The sequence below is a fragment of the Dipteris shenzhenensis genome, chromosome 4, assembly GCF_047967505.1.
Source record: "Dipteris shenzhenensis isolate YYH24624 ecotype China chromosome 4, Dip_SZ_1.0, whole genome shotgun sequence".
Classification (NCBI taxonomy): Eukaryota; Viridiplantae; Streptophyta; class Polypodiopsida; order Gleicheniales; family Dipteridaceae; genus Dipteris; species Dipteris shenzhenensis.
In genome coordinates this window covers 2,346,628-2,363,128 of record NC_141599.1, presented here as the reverse complement: position 1 = coordinate 2,363,128, position 16,501 = coordinate 2,346,628, and the positions used below count along the sequence as shown (strand labels likewise).

The 16,501-nt window shown below is 45.2% G+C and overlaps 1 protein-coding gene across 2 annotated transcripts in view; it reads right to left on the bottom strand.

Moving 5' to 3' along the window:
- The window catches only part of LOC147902320 (putative folate-biopterin transporter 3), a 39,478-nt gene extending 30,142 nt beyond the window's left edge, over positions 1-9,336 (bottom strand). For both annotated transcript variants that reach the window (XM_087373466.1, XM_087373467.1), the window contains exon 1: positions 8,862-9,336. In XM_087373466.1, coding sequence (XP_087229592.1) covers positions 8,862-9,333 — 472 coding nt within the window. In that variant the 5' untranslated portion in view covers positions 9,334-9,336. The remainder of the gene's footprint in view (positions 1-8,861) is intronic.
- Between the last annotated feature and the right edge of the window lie 7,165 nt (positions 9,337-16,501).

Sequence of the window (16,501 nt, the reverse complement as noted above, 5' to 3'; positions counted from 1 at the left end):
CTAAGTGACGTGGCAGCCTGAAAGTCCACGTGACACATACATGTGGCAATGTTGACGTGTCAATCTGACACGTGTCAGTTGATGTGGCACTTTGCCAACTAGACAATTAATGTGGCATGGCCAGCTAGATGCTAAGGTGGCAAACCTAAGGTTAAGCTAACCTCATCACAACTAGTTGACCCGATTAGAGGGACGGCCTAACTAGACTGTTCTTCCAACTAGACCAAGGCAGAACTAATCTGGTCAGTCTAACCATACAGTTACCATCTAGTCACAAACTAACCAAACTAGAACAAGATTGGTCTGGTTAGTGTAACCAGCCGATTACTCATCAAGTTACTGTCCCAAAACAACAAAAAATGAGCCCAAGGGAAGCCTATACTCTTGCCCAACAACCCCGACCAGGCTGCCACGCTGGCATGCAGCCTGCCCTATGTCTCCAACCAGGAAGCCTAGGTGGTCGACTATCAAGTTGGCCCACCTCATCCTAAGAAAAGGCACCACAGCCAATAGGAGGGGCAAGACAAGCCTCCAGGCCAAGGCGGACACATGGTGACCATCCTACCTTAGACTACTCTCACGTGGGGCGGGCTCACCCACAACAAGGCCCCGGCACACCCACAAGCACTGGCACATCAGGAGATGTTGACCTCCAACACTTTCCACCACGTCCCAAGTGTCACTATTTTGAATGTCATCCATCTTAGCGTCAATGGCAACCTGCCATTCTAGTACATCTTTTGCTTCCTCAAAGGACTTGGGCTCCACAATTTGAGACACTAATGCAAAGTTCACGGTGGGAACCTTGGACGTTCATTGAGGTCTTCTCACCTCTGAACTTGACTCTGGAATTTTGTCACTCGAGAATCCTGTATGATCAGGAGGTCATGGTCATATCAAAGGAGACGAGAGATATCGTGGCTCAAGGAGTTGAAGAAGTTCATGGTAATAAAGATGGCTCCAAAATATGGCATGAGAGGTTTGGTAATGTCAAGTATGGTACCTTGTCAAAGATGCAAAAGGGAGGGATGTTGAATGGACTTCCACCAATAATAGGCACAGAAGAAGTCTACAAGTCTTGCTTGGAGGGCAAGCAGCACCCAGAACCATTCCCGAAGGAGGCCACATCTAGGGCCAAAGATGCACTAGAGTTGGTTCACTCTGACACATGCGGGCGGACCAATATCAACTCAGTCATTTGCAAGATCACACTATTTTTTGACCTTCATTGATGATTGCAGTCGCATGATTTGGGTTTCTTGGCTAATAAGTCACAAGATTTGGAGAATTCTAGGAGTGGAGAGCCAAGGTGGAGTCCTCGTCTGGGAAAGATGTAACTACATTATTCCACATTGACAAAGGGGGAGAGTCTACTTCAGACGCTTTTGATGCTTTCTATAAGAATAATTGGATCAAGAGACAAGTCACTACAGCCTAAACACCTATAAGCGAAATTGGGTTGCAAAGAGAGAGAACGGTGTGATTGCGGAGATAGGGCTAACGATGATGAGGGGGAAGAACCTTCCCAAGGCCCACTAGGGTGAGGCGATTCATGCATATGTACATATCCTAAATAGGACAAAGACCAAGGTGGTTGTAGATATGACTCCTCATAAAGCCTATTGTGGTACTTAAAGCCATTTATTGATTTTTGGTTCGAATGCATTTGTTAATGTGCAAAGGATGAAAGAAAGAAGCTAGATTCTAGGAGCCAAAAGTGTGTTTTTGGGATATAGCGATGAGTCAAAGACCTATAGCCTCCTAATGTAGACAAGAAGTAGATCCCATAAGCCGAGATGTTGCCTTTGAGGAGACAGAGCTCCAGCCAGAGGTGGTAGCACATGAAGTTCTAGTGGTACCCTCATCGACACCTGGTTGGCTGAATAGTCAGAGTCTAAGTAGCACCAGAACCACTAAAGAAGACCCTAGGAAAGGAGGAAGCTTCACGCTGGTACTTGGAGCCTTTCACCTTCATACAATTTCTAGTCATCTGACTCACAGAAAGTAAGTTTTTGCAAAGATCAGAAATGTAGAGTACATCGGAGATTTCCTTCTCAATTCCGGAGTCTGTGATGAATGGAATACTTCCTATATGCTTCACAAGGCAAGTCTGATTGTCTCCCACACTCACCTTTGAGTTTGAATGTGCGGGTTCCATGGCTTTGAACCAACTTTTCTTGTTTGATATGTGTTGTGATGCCCCCCTGTCAGCATACCAACGTCATTTGTTTTCAGTCACCGCATGCGCAGAGCAATGCTCAATGTTTCAGAAAAACTCTCCCGTTGTCACATTGGCTGATTCAGACTTAGTCTCTTCCTTGGCTTGGCCTCCCTATTCCTCTTTTGGTATGCTTTCTTTTTCTTGTGAGTTTCTCGCAGAAGAAACTCTCTTCTTCTTGTCCACATCATCCAACTTTTCGCCCTTGGATTCTTCTTTGGGGGGCTTTCCCTTGCTAGTGTTGCCCTTGTCCTTTTCTTTTTCCAAAAATGCATTTGTCGTTTCTACGCTCGTACGGTCTCTCCTGGGCTTCTTTCTACAACAACAAGGAGCCAAGCTCTTCAAATGTGAGAGGTTGGGTCCTCTCTCCTGCCGTCATGGTGGTAATGACGCCTTTGAAACTTCTTGCAAGCATCCCAAGAACCAGCAGTCCTAGTTTGAGCCCACTTTGTCGCCAACTGCCACCAGCTAATCCTTCACCACCTTCACCTTTGTGAGATGGGCGCCATTGTGAACCACTGATTTTGGAGGGATGGGATCCTAGACTTATTATTCGTATCTTACTAATCTCTTAGGATGGTCCTCTCCTTGCCACATGTATTGTCATTCTATACATGGCATTTTGGATGACCATTGATAGGGCTTGTGTGGATCTACAACCACTATCACCTTTCTTAGAGCGTCCCTGGTGTCCTCGGGCTTTGGCCATGTTTCTGTTGTTACCTTCCAAAGCTTCCTAGCCACAAGGTAGCTCCGGACCTTGACCTTCTAGGTGAGATAGTTTGACCCATCCAACTTCCCTGCATCTCCAAAGTTTGAACAACTTCTGAAATTATGGGATAGTTTGACCCATCCAGCTTCGCTGCATCTCTCAAGTTTGAAATGGGATTGGGACTGGTCCTAGCTTCCAAAATTACACAAAACAGAGTAGTTCCCCCACCCCCCGAGAAATACTTCTATTAAGTATGAAAAAACCCGCGTGAGCAAGCTCGAAGCGGAAATACATCATACTATGCATGAGGAAACCCCCCTGAAATAGGGAACAGAAAACTCAAAATGAGCTGGAAAGAAACCAAGGTTGAGGTTGTGTGCCACCTCAACCCTGCTGTAGCCTCTAAGAAAAAGGGGGAACCCTTCCATTCCCTAAGGAATATAACCCTCCTGGTTGAGGCTGCCCGGGAAGAACTGTAAGGCTCGCCCAATTGGCCATCAATATAACCGTATAGGCTCACCCAACTGGCCATCAATGTGCGAACGGTGTCAGCCCAAATACTGGCTAGGGTGTGTGAGGGATGGACATGAGATCCATCCAAGGCCTCTGTTCATCTAGCCCTCCAAATATGCCAAGCAGTGATGCTAGCAAGTATCTCCCAAGCTGTATCCCCATCAGCATGTACTGGTCTATAGCGGAAGATAGGCAAATCCTCAAGAAAGCAAGTCTCAACTAGGTGGCATCGAATCGATATGGCCCAAGACGCATCCTGCCACTCATAGAAGATCTGAGACCTTGATAGGGAGAGCCAAGCCACTGATCCCCACATCATGAAGAAACAAGAAGGAGCAAAAGTACTGAGGACCCTAGCAATTCCCATCCAAATGGCTCTCCAAAGAATATCCTTTGAAGAAATAACCAGCCAGCCACCTGCCTGTACGTCAAAAAAGAAGCACTCCCAAGAAAGCTATAACCTGGAGAGAAATGCCTGTCCTTGAGAAAGCCCCCATCCACACAGAGCAAGCAACTGGCCTGCCATTTGTATCCACCCAGTCAAGGGGAAGGGCTGCATCAATATGAAGTATCCTCCCTGCACATCCTTTGAGGTGACTAACCGTTCGCTGTTGGCAAACTTTTGGAAGCCTCTTGAAAGCTTTCCAAGAACCTACGGAGGTGGCAGGGCCTTGCTCCCACCTGGACCACTGCATATATTGAGACATACCAAGCTGCCTACCATGCTCATCAAGTATACTATCATTCCACATAATCGGCTGCCTGTCAATCTCATCGATAGATGAGGGAGGAGCTCTCCGAAGGGTACGGTAACCTCTAAAGCTGGACCAAGCTTTCAGAGTCGCAACCATAAGCGAGGAGAATGGAGACCTGAGGCGGGCTGAGGTGAAGATCCATTTGGTGGTGTCCATCCAATCTCCCCCTGAGGAGGGGCTGCAAACCTGAATCATGAATGAAGAAGCTTTTCCAAGGCTCATCCCCAGGCATAAGTCCTCTAACCACAAACTTGCAAATCAAGGCCCTGCATTGCAAGTCTGGATCTATGATGTTTCGATCCCCCTCTTGTGTGGGAAGGATCAAGCTGTCCCAAGCTACTCTGGCAATAGTGTCTACAATTCCATCTAGCCTGCTCCATAAAAAATTCATGATAGGCCTTATGATCTGAGTCATACAATCTTTGGGACTGCACCAATAGGAGCACACATACCAGACTGTGGCCAACAAAACCTGGTTCACAAGCACCACTCTGGATGCAAGGTCTAGTCTAGCTGAACTCCAAAAAAGGAGTTTCCTTCAACACAAGAGCAAACTGCTGCAAAGAAAAGATGCCCAAAGCGACATGGCATCCTAGGTATCTGACTGACATACCCCTCTGAATCCAAGTAAAATCCAAATCAGCCCCCCAATCTAGAGGCCATCATCACAAATCCAAAAGCCATTGGAGTTGTTCCAATTGATGTGAGCACCTGTTGCAGTACATGAAGGAGGTGAGAGTTTGAGGAGAGGCCTCCAAGAAGATAGCAGTATCATCCGCTAACTTGTAATCCACGAGGTCCTCTTCCCGTCTGAGTGGAAGTCTGAGCCCAAGAATGTCAACTCGAGACCTGAGAAAAATGCTCATAGCCTCAGCCACAAAGAGGAAAAGAAAAGGGGCAAGAGGGGGCATCCCTGATGCACTGATCTAGAAATCTGAAACCTGTCTCCCCTAACCCCTCCTATGAGCACCTAGCTGTGGACTGACCTGTACAAGGCCGAGACCCCTTTGATCCAAGCATCTGAAAATCCAAAGTGATGAAGGGTGCCCTCCAAGAATCCCAATCTACCCTGTCATAGGATTTTTCAAAGTCCAGGAGTAGAATTGCGAGCTTTTGACCGCTCTACATGGCCCACTGAGAAGCTTCCCAAAAGGAGAATATATTATCAAAAATGCTTTTGCCATGAACAAACACTGTTTGCGTATCATGAATAAGATCAGGGAGTAAGGGATGCAACGAAGGCAGATTGCTTTCACCAGGATTTTGTAACAAGTGCCCAATAGAGTGATGGGTCTCCACTGCGATACTACATTTCTGCACCCCTTCTTTGGGATAAAAATGTATTAGACCCTCCATAAGTGAGCTAGGCATCTCACCGGAGTCCCGAACGCCCTGCAGGGTGGAGGTGAATAAGTTTTGCTGTAGCAACGAAACAAATACTCACACTTTTCTTGAACTGGAGTCGCCTTTGACTTGGAGGGACGACTCCTTCAAAGTGAATACAAGAGTCTCATTGATGGCTCTGATATCACGTTAGAAATAGAGGCCTAATTGCTTGAATGTCTTAAGTAGAATGGATAGATCGAAGAAACTCATTCCAAACACTCATAACACACTCACAAACTGAAAGCTCACTCAGAGAATGTACAGCAAAGAGGAGAGAAAGAGAACACATGCTTTATTCATCCACAATACGTGGGAGACACTGCTTAAAACAGAGCTGACCTAAGATGCTGGGTAAAAGTAGCAATCATAATGCTGAGATCTCAGAGAAGACAAAAGATCCACACTCAGTCCACGCTGCCTGCTGGAAAGGCTTCAGTGTTTGCTGATGGAGTGTGCAATGAGGCGCCCCCTGCCCCAACCCCCCCACTCCCTTTTATATAAGGGAGGAGGAAGGGCTAGAACCCTAGCAAAAGTGGCCGACCCAGTCTGCAAAACACCCGACTGGATTTTGCAGACACAGACCAGGTCTGCCCCACCTACCCTACTGCAGATATTCTTGGACTGTTATTCAGCCTCCGACCTGCTGCTGCTACAATTACCTACTGCCAGGTCTATAAATAGGCCCTGGCAGTGCGGCCCATCTGCTGTCCTGCAGGCCTGCTGCTACACGGCATGCTGCCAACCAATTGCAGCCCTGCTGCTCCAATGTCTGATGCAGACCTTGCTCCAGGTACACTACCTACGCATGTCTCCTGACCCCTTGTCCTCCTCATATAGGGGCTCACAGGTGGGTCAGTGACATTTCTAATATTCAGTTCGCCCAGAGAAGACTCCCTGCATTCCCACATCACACAAAAGAGCACACACAAACACAAAATGTGGATTGGTCTACTTGTCAAGCTCCAATTGTAGGCAGTAGTGGATGGCTCTTCCATGTGCCATATAGCTGGCTGCTGGACACCCTAAGCTCCAATCGAGCAGCTAATATAGGCAAAATACTCCGCAGTCTGCTGCTTCCTTTCCTCCTTGTTGAGTGCCTTGTGGATTCTTGGCTGATGGACTGAGTGAGATATGGGACTGGCTGCCCTCCCCTCCCTGGATCTAGGGCCGACCACACCATCCGTATGATGGACCGACCTGAATGGGCAGAGGCCCAATATCCTAGACAAGTGGTAACATCTAGCCCTACACGTGACCACACCCAGGGCCACTGGCCAACCAATGCCAACCTGACTCAGCCTGCCCTGGACCTGAGTCAGCGTAGGCTGCCTTGGCCCAGCCCAAGCAGTAGCGGGCCATATTGTAAGTCCAAGCCTGCATTATAAAGCCCCACTTGCCTTGGTCTTCTAGCCCACATCATTGGCCTTATGTTGCTGCCCATGATGCAGCCAGATCGGCTTCCCACATGCCAGTCTAGAGTGTTACCCACATTCGCAGCCTTCATGCTTCCCATGTGGCAGCATTAACATCTGAAAAATCTTTTTGACTATTTTCTAGAGGATGAGAGAGTCCATACCTGCCTCCATTTTTCTCCTAGAACTGGGAATGATTGTTTAGGGCTATAAGGGCAGACTTCTGACATATGACCTTGCATGCAGGAATGATTGGGCAAGTATGATTCTCGTACATGCTGAGGACAGAAAATGTTGAAGGGGGCTCTATATTGAGTGTCCTCCTGCGATGAGTAAGGACTACATCCTTTTACCATGTCTCATAATTTTTTTACCATAGGATTTGTTGTATCAACAATTTTAGGTGGCATAATGTCTATAGCTCAACCTCCTTTTAATGCTCGGAATATCAGACATGCCCATAGAGAGTCAATGACCTTCAACCAAACCTGGGAGTCTCACCTGGCACATTCAATATCCTTTATTAAAAAGTTAGTTTTCCTTGCCCAACATAAATGCGTAGGTAAATGGTTTTTAGGCTAGCATACTGTCAGCGAAACTTGAACATGCTGGCAATGTATGTATCATCTGTGGTAATCCACATCATTTCAGGGGATTTTTTTCTAGGCTTTTCTGAGAAAATGTAGCTGGATCACCACAGAGTCACACATTTTGCGTTTTCAAAGAACTTGTCACATTACAGGTTTTTTTTGCTTTAGAGAGCAATTTGCCAAGGTGATCGATTTTTTGCACTGAAAAAATCTTTCAGCCTAATCACTGTGTCGGTATCCAATGATCCCACCACTCGCTCACAGGTAGAGCACTCATGTATCCTCCTCAGACATGACTTTTTCAGGGATGACTACCGACCGCCCTTGAGGACGCCGATTTTATCAAGTCATAGGATCGCAAAGATACCTTGAGCGGTGACCTGACGGTTGTCTCTCAAAGATCTACTCGCGTAGTCTACATTAAGAATAGGAAAATAGCGAGCAATGGGGATACCATCCACAGCAGTCTGGAATATGTCCCATCTTACTTCCTGGCTTACATTGTGCCGTCGCAACCAAGAAGAAATGTTGTCGTCGTTGGACCAAAACAGCTATCTATTACTCTAATAACATGGAGCGACTTGTTGTGACGCTCTAAATCATGCGTACACATCTGAACGTACGAAATAGGGACGTCACCGATATCCAGCAGCTGGAACAAAGCTAGCGAGGAGGCCCCACAATTGGGCGAGCGATAATGGCTGTGTGCACCTGGGCGACCGATGGCTGCAATTTCTTCTCGTCAGCGATCTTCAATTGCCGGACTAGAAGGACGAGCAGAAACTGCAGCCAGTTCCGTACGAAGCTGGCCTTCAAACAGCATGCCAAACCCTTTGATGGGTTGCAGCAGCATGTGTGTCCATCGCCGGCTCTTCGTTCCTCTTTCGGGCACGAGACGATGTCAACGTTCACGTAGACAAGCTTGCGCTTCTCACTAATCCGGATCGACATCATCTGCAGTAAATCGTTCACAACCGAATTCTCAAGCCCGTCTCTGAACGCACGTGAGGCAGGCAGCTTTCGCCAATGTGCCAGTGACGAGGGCGGATTTCGAGAAGAGCGAGGCACACCAAAACATGAATGCGGAGAGGAAGGTCAAGGACAAGAGATTGTATAGCCGATTCACCAGAGCGAGGCAGGTTTCTTACAGGCCTCCAGGCTCCCCACGCTGTTGTTGCTATTGGGGATGATAGCTCTACAACTTAAAGTGACTTGTTTCGATGTCGGATATGACGATGTAGAAAACTTTTAATAGCTTTGTATGGTCTGCACTACCTGAAAGTATGAAATAGGGACGTCGCCGATAACCAGCAACTGGAACCAAGTCAGTGAGAAGGCCCCAGACAGGCTTCCAGTCCCAAACGCTACCGATAATGGCCGTGTACATCTGGGCAACCGACGGCTGCACTTTCTGCTCGTCCTTCCAGAAGTAGCCTCCAGCAATCTGAAACATCGCTCCTCCGAATCCCTGACTCAGTCCATATGTGACCATGACACCGAAGACGAAGCTCGCATTCAACTCCCTGCTCAGCATGCCGAACCAATCGATGGGTTGCAGGAGCAGGTGCGCCCATGGTCGCGGCTTGTCAAGTTCCTGGATCTGAAAGTCTACGACGTCAACAAGCGTGAGCTTCTCACGATTTGGGTGGAAGGAATCGCCGTCTAGGGCATTGGTAGTAGATGCAGGAAGGTGTAAGGGGGTGAGAACGGGGTCATGGAGCGCGTGGGCATGAGCGATCTCCTCCATCGCTGGCCGGGTCGCTCATTGGCGAAGGGGAGAGGACTGCAGCTGATAAATGAGGAAGCAAAGCCGGGAGGGATGGGATGATGTTGATTGATTGCTTGCTTTTTGTATTACGTAACACGTCCATGCACATGGGTCGTAAACGTTGAAGATCCCAATTAGATTATACTACATGAATTAGATTTTACTAATAGGGCCCCCACTCGATGAAAAAAAATGGTATTAGTGAAAGAGGGGAGGGGAGGGATAAATTGCGGGAGGCATAAATTTGCCACGTGTCGCTGCTTCTGGTGCTTTTGGAATTTCTCTCCAAATTCTCTCAACCGCCTTGCACGATCTACATAGATTGATGATGCACCAGTTCGCCTTCGCTAGCTCCGCTTTGCAATCACGCTTGATTTTTTTGAAAGCATGGCATCAGTTGAGATTGAGACACAAATTCACATCTCTGCTGCTTGTTTTTCATCAAGCAGCAGAAGTCCCGCCCCCCAATGCATGATGAACTTTGAATACCAAATTCTCCACTGCGTCGCCTAGCTTCGCATTCAAAATATGGAACTCGAAAAGTGATCTACTCATATCAAGGGGCATAGCTTGTGTGAGATTTGCAACATAATCCTAGCCTCCAAAGCAGCGAAAAAAAATCCTACAAAAATATCGCAATTGAAGCTTTGCCCTTCTGGCTTATTCTACAGGCCTGGGATGGAAGAGCAGGCAGAGAATCAGGATTACTGTAATGGTCATGTGTCATCTTGACGGTGACTCATGTGTTGTGGGGATCTAGAAGGAATGCCGATGGAGCCTCCACTCCAAGCTACTCCTTGTGAGAGCAATGCAAGGCACGAGCCGTCCGCATGTGTGACTCAAGCAGCTCCCGGATTATTGCAATGTGTTTCCATGAGAGAAAGAGGGAAGGGGGAGAGGGGAGAAGAGATGGGAGAAGGGAGAAGGGAGGGAGAAGGAGAAGGGAAGAGGAGAGTGAAGGGGGATGGAGTGGCAAACACAAGGGCACTACAAGAGAAACAAGGGAACACCCAAAACACTCTTGGAAGAGAAGAGGGAGCTTGTATTCCAACTTGTGCAAACAACAATGAAGACCAAAGTCAACCATTTGGCCTTTTACACATGTCACCTTTTGAAGGGAGGGCCAGTCCTAATCTCTTTATACCACTCTCTCTTCTCATTCTTTTACTATCCTTTTGGGCCCATCTAGCTCTAAGACACAATCCTAGCTCTACGGACTTGCCACTATCCATCAAATCACATCACTTAACCAGCGGTGGCATATTGTTAACCAATCTGTTAACATGTCTCCCTTTGATCTCCATCCAGTCCTCTGGATCGTGCAACGTTCATGGTTATTGGAGTGTTGCCAATGAATATCATGCAAAGTAGTCTTTCTTGTGCACTGGGTTGAATCTTCTTTTGGTCCATTGTAGCAGAGGGATGTAGTGGCTCCTTGTTATGGAATGAATGCTGGAAGTATGGATGAGTGATTCTTCTGGAACTAGCACCTCAGGGTTTGAGTGAGCCGAGTTGAGTACTTGTGACCATTCGAAGAAGGAATAAGAAAAAGGAAAAGAAAAATCTAAGGGGTAAGTTATTAGAAAGAAGGTGTTAGTAGGGATTGATGTAAGATCCTAGTGGTGTTAGTGTTAGTAGAATAAGTAAAATGCATTCTCATGCTCCTCTTAAGACCCATATTTGATTTGAGTGGGACTTCTAATGGATTCTCATTAGACTATGTCTTTGTCATGCCATGTTTGAACGTCCGGAGTTGTGCATGACATTTTGTCTTGCTTCTCTACATTGAAGTTCCTTTAAAATCCATTTCATGGATTATATTTCATTGAGGGCTTTGCTTGGAAGTATTTGAGCCCAATAAGGTTGTGGCACCATCTGGAGATTTATTTATGTGTCATCAAATCGAGAGGAGTTTGATAATACACCATACAAACCCCTAAAATGAGGACTATGGCTAAAGAGGTTTATAGAAGGGGGATTCTAGAAAAGGATTCTAAGCTAGAATTGAAAGAAAATAAAAATAAAGAAAAGAGGATGAGTAGAAGTTAGATAGTTAATGGTGATGCTAGTAAAGAAATGTGAAAAAAAGCTTTGACGCTCACAAGAAACTCATCCAAACCCATATTGGTGTAATCACCTTCACCTGGAGTTGAATGTGTCCTCGAGAGCTTCTTGTGGAGAACCACTTGTCATTCCATGTGTGAACTCAAATCCAAGACCCTAAAGACTTAGGCATAACTCAGTGCCCTGTTGTGTTTTGGCTTTGCTGAAGGGATGTGCTGTTGATGTTGATTGGCGTATTGACTTTCCGTAGTGTTTGTAACCTATCTTCCCGACCAAGGAGCCCTTAGGTTGATGTACTTGTGATTTGCTGAGTGTGCCATGTTGAGAACCTGAAGAGGACTGACCGCCTATTTTCACCTAGTCCTATTTTCACCTATAACTTCCACATGTGAGTAAAGAGGTAGGACTTTCATATGTTATAACTTTATTGCTCTTATGGACACACATAGACCTAGCACTTGGAACTGAGTTCCAATTCACCTAAATGGCCTTAGTACCTATGAGTACATCAAAAGGTGAGTGCAGTGACATATTGACCAATTGTGACCTCATGTAATCACTTCAAAGGAGAGTCAATGAGACATTAATGGAGATCGTTGTTGGTGAGTAGTTGTCATCTCATTGGCAGCAATGTTGCTTGAAGTTCTTTGAGATCCTTGATTGCAGCAGTAGGTTCTTGTGGAGCTACTCCATTTTTAGAAGCATGTTCTTGTGGATCTATTATTGGCATGTTTCTTATTACAAGTCGGTGTTGCACCATTGAACATTGCAATCTCCCACATGCACCACTTCTAAGATACTCATCGTAATAAAGTGATATATGTTCTATGTATCAAATGTGAGTAGCATTGCAATGTCTTAGAGTTCTTTTGCTTTGTTGAGCCCAAGTTTCAGTTGAGAAAGTTGTTAGGGATGAAGATAATTCGTTGTTCACATTGGAAGGTTCTTGTGGAACTTCAGTTGTGATTAGCATTACTTGTGTTGCCGATTCTTGTGTAGCTACCCTGATGATAGATGCCAAATTTCTCAGTAAGGAAGGTTCTTGTGAGGCTCCCAATGTGGATTCAACATTTGTCTTGGCAAGTTCTTGTGTTACTGTCTCTTTTTTCAAGACAGGTTCTTGTGTTACTTCCACTTGCCTTAAAGATGATGCAATAAATTGACATACCTTTTGATAGACTTGCGATCGAGCAAGTTCTTGTGTTACTGTCTCCTTTTTTGAGACAAGTTCTTGTGTGACTACTTGAGAGGAGGTAGATGAATTCCTTTGCGTATGATCCTCCTGCATTGGTGCTTTTCCCTTATCCTTGCAAGCAGGTTCTCGTTGTTCTTGGCATCTTTGCAGAGTAGGTTCTTGTGTGACTATTACTGGTGCATCTGTACTCGTTGATGCTCTTGTATTGATAGTTTTGGGGCTCCTCTCTTGCTTTTGCAATGGAGATGGTGTACATTTAGGCTTAGGGCAAGCATAGATGGGCTCTTGATTGCTCTGGTGAGGCTTGGGTACCCATATATAAGAGTTGCCAAGGTAATATCCCTGGGTCTCAAGTAGTCTTGTGGGAACTTATTGGTAATGTACCTTCCTTGTTGGATGGCGTCCTCTTCTTCTTTGATGTTGAGGTTTGTTGTTCACATGAGGGGTTGGCTGGCGGTGGTGAGGCTTGATGTTTAGAGGAGGGGGTGGCTTTATATGTTGAGGTTTCTTTGGAATCCAAAAATATGATTCAACCTCAAAGTATCCTTGAGCCTTCATTAGATCCTTTTGGACCCATATTTGCTTGGTTGCCTTTTGTCTTCGTCTTCTTCCTTAGTGGCCTCCTTGTTGAGGTGGGGAGGTGGAAGTAGTTGCTGATGTTGATCCTTGGCTAGCAATTGGTGCATCTTGATGGGATGATTTATCACCAAATAACCCTTTGTAAGTGTCTTGGATCCAACTTTTACCAAGAATGGCAACTTCCGTTAAGGTACTTGTAGGAGCTACAAAAAACTTGCAAGGCACAATATAATTGTTCAAGGAAACATTCAACATTAAAGAACCTATAACCTTCATAGAGGTACCCTCTATGGATTGAATTTCAGAATCACATACTTGAAGGAGTATGTAGCCAAGATGCTTTAATGTCTCCCACGAGATGAGGTTATGGCATGCTTGCCCATCTACATGGCCTGTATTTGAAATGTTGCACTTGCTGATGTCAGCTCTACCTAAAGTTAAGATGGGGTCATATCTATCTCATTAGGATCAAGGGAATTGTCAATTCCTAATTCAATTTGATTAGGTAGTACCGCTCTTATGGTGTAAAAAGGTGTAATGGAGTTAAGTTATTCATCATCAAGGTGCATCGTCTGAGTGTCCTCAGTAGTTGGTAGATCTATTATTGCCAGTGTATGCATCCAATCAAGTGAGTATTCTAGTTTTGGTAAAGGAGCACACCAATGTTCATCAAGACGCTTCTCATTGTCCACTTTCTCATATTTTTTTACTAGCTTTACCAACATGGACCTATCGGTGGTATCCGATTCAGCTTGCAAAAAGATTTTTGGACCTAGTGTGAGCCTTCCATGTTTGGATATCAACCCTCACGACTTGTTGATCTTTCCTTAGATAAATGTTGTTGGAGCGCCAATCATGGATCAATCCCACCATACACAAGAAAGGTCCCCCTACAATAGCCTCATACCTAGGGTTGTTTTGGAAATCCATTACAACAAGGCACACCCGATATGTGAGACCAAAGGTTTTGATTTTAATGTCCTTGAGTACTCCTATGGGATGAGCTGTGATGCTAACACCTGCTCCTCCATCTAAGATTGCCATAGCTTTCTTATCACAGAAAGAGATGGGTAACAATGCATTCGTGTCATCACTCTCAAAATATCGGCCCAATTTGTTGACTGGCACCCTTGGAAGGTCTTGAGTGTGATTGGGAGATTCAACATTATCAGGATTTGTGGGTTGAGGTGTCACTATTTGCCCATTCATCCAATCCAAGAGGTCTCTCCATAGAGTAGGATTACCCCGTAATAATGTCACGATGAGCATCTTAATCTTAGTGGACAGAAATGAGGCTAATCCTGTGATGTCTTGAGGACCAGTGATAGATTCTGTGCCTATTGATTCTTCTAAGCCATATAAGGATATGTTGTCATCCTCCTTTAGTTGTTGCAAGGCAGGGTCTTCTTCAAACATCTGTTGCATTAGGGTGGATCCCTTTATTGAAGGGCATGACACACCTTCTTCCTGTAGCCTTTCATGTATTTGCAAGGCTTTTGAGGCTTGAGTGTTTATCTCATGTCTAGGATGAATTATATTAGTACTCTTGCTTGCTTTGAGACTCTGCTCACATTCCTCTTGGCACTTGTGTTCCACTTTATGCGACTTGGTGAGACCTTGTTTCCCCACCCATGGGTTGGGATATTCACCGTGACCCTTAGGTGTTGTGGCTTGGCCATGGGTGGAAGCCGTTATTGTTGCCTCATTTGCCTCATGCGGGTGGTTGTTGTTGGTATCCTTCGAGAGAGTATCACCAGAGGAAGATGATGTTGCTAGGGAGGCTGTATCTTCATCTGACCCATCTTGGATGATGACCTTATTTTTTCTCTTGCCAATCTTTGTTGCACCCTTGGTGCTTACTCGTGTTGATTCAATTGCCTCTGTAGGCTGTGATGTGCTAGCTTTATCCCTTTTGGCTTGTTTGCGAAGCTCTTTATTAAGGGCTTTAGCTTGCAACCTCATGATGACATTCAAGGATACTGATGACACTTGGCCTCTCTCAAGGCTTAATAAGTTAAGGCTTGTGGAGTTAGATGGCCTTCTCATCGAGCAAACCTTAAAAAGATGGTCCACACCACACCAAGTGCATAATATGGACACTCATTGGCAGGGTGTGGCCCTTGACACATATGACATGGGTTGTGCCTTGGTCAAGTTCATATATCTCATTTTTTGAGAAATTGGTGCCCTCTGGTAGCCTGTGATGTATTGGTCACCTTGTAGAATGTAGTGACTTATAACGCTAGACTGATTTGCATTGTTACCATTTTGGGGATAGTTGTGTCCATTGAAGGTAGATTTGGGGTCTCCCCAATCACTAAGTAGCTCTTCCACTAATACTTGATTCAGGGAAGTAATTCATGGAGGTTGTGGTTGAGGTCCCAGTACTAGAGGGGGTAATGGAATATTTTGAGACCTAAATTTCTCTTGATTGGTTGATGTGGCTCCTTGTATTGCCAATTGTGCCTGATTGGATAGATTGGGCAGTGTAGGCGATGGTAGATGCGGCCCTTGTTGATACGTGGGTTGAGGAATCACCCTAGGATAATGACATTGGGATGTGTCATGATTTCCCCAATGAACACAATGGGCATAGTAGAGTGTTGGCTTGGCTCTAAGACGAGGGCATTCCTTAGTGAGATGATGTAATCCTTCACCTTATTTGAGTGTCCAAGCCTTAAAAAATTTTGTGAATCATATGGATTGAAGAGGGTCTTACCACTTGTCATGCAAGGGCAGTGTCTACTCTTGTACAAGAGGTGGTCATGAATGTATGGCAAGGTATGGTCAACCAAATGCAAGCACATTTCATACATCATGAAAGATACAGAAACCATAACTAAGGCATCTTTAAAATAAGAATAATAATGGTTGTAGTTGAAACCTTTGTTCCAATCATATCCATTGGAAATCATCATGCAAGTCATGATATATTGTTCCTTCATGTAAGCTCTTGTCATGGTCAATCCATGCTAGTCAACTAGTCAACAAGATAGTATGACTTGAAATCCACTTCAAAGTATCATAACCTCAATCCTCAACATAAAAGGTGAAAAATGCATTCAAATGAACTTACAAAGGAATCTCTGAATCTTTGATTTGTACTTTAACTCCTCAAGCATCACCTTAGCATTTAGTGTAGCATCAAACTTCAAAAATAGCCTAGAAATTCTTGCAAAAAACAGAGGAACCTTGGAGGATTGCTACCTCACTCCACAAAGCATCAAGTAGAGGAAATTTGCTGTGCAATAAAAGGTACTTGGAAGTAGAAGACTCAATGCAAGTCTCAGACAAGATGAAGCTTCACAC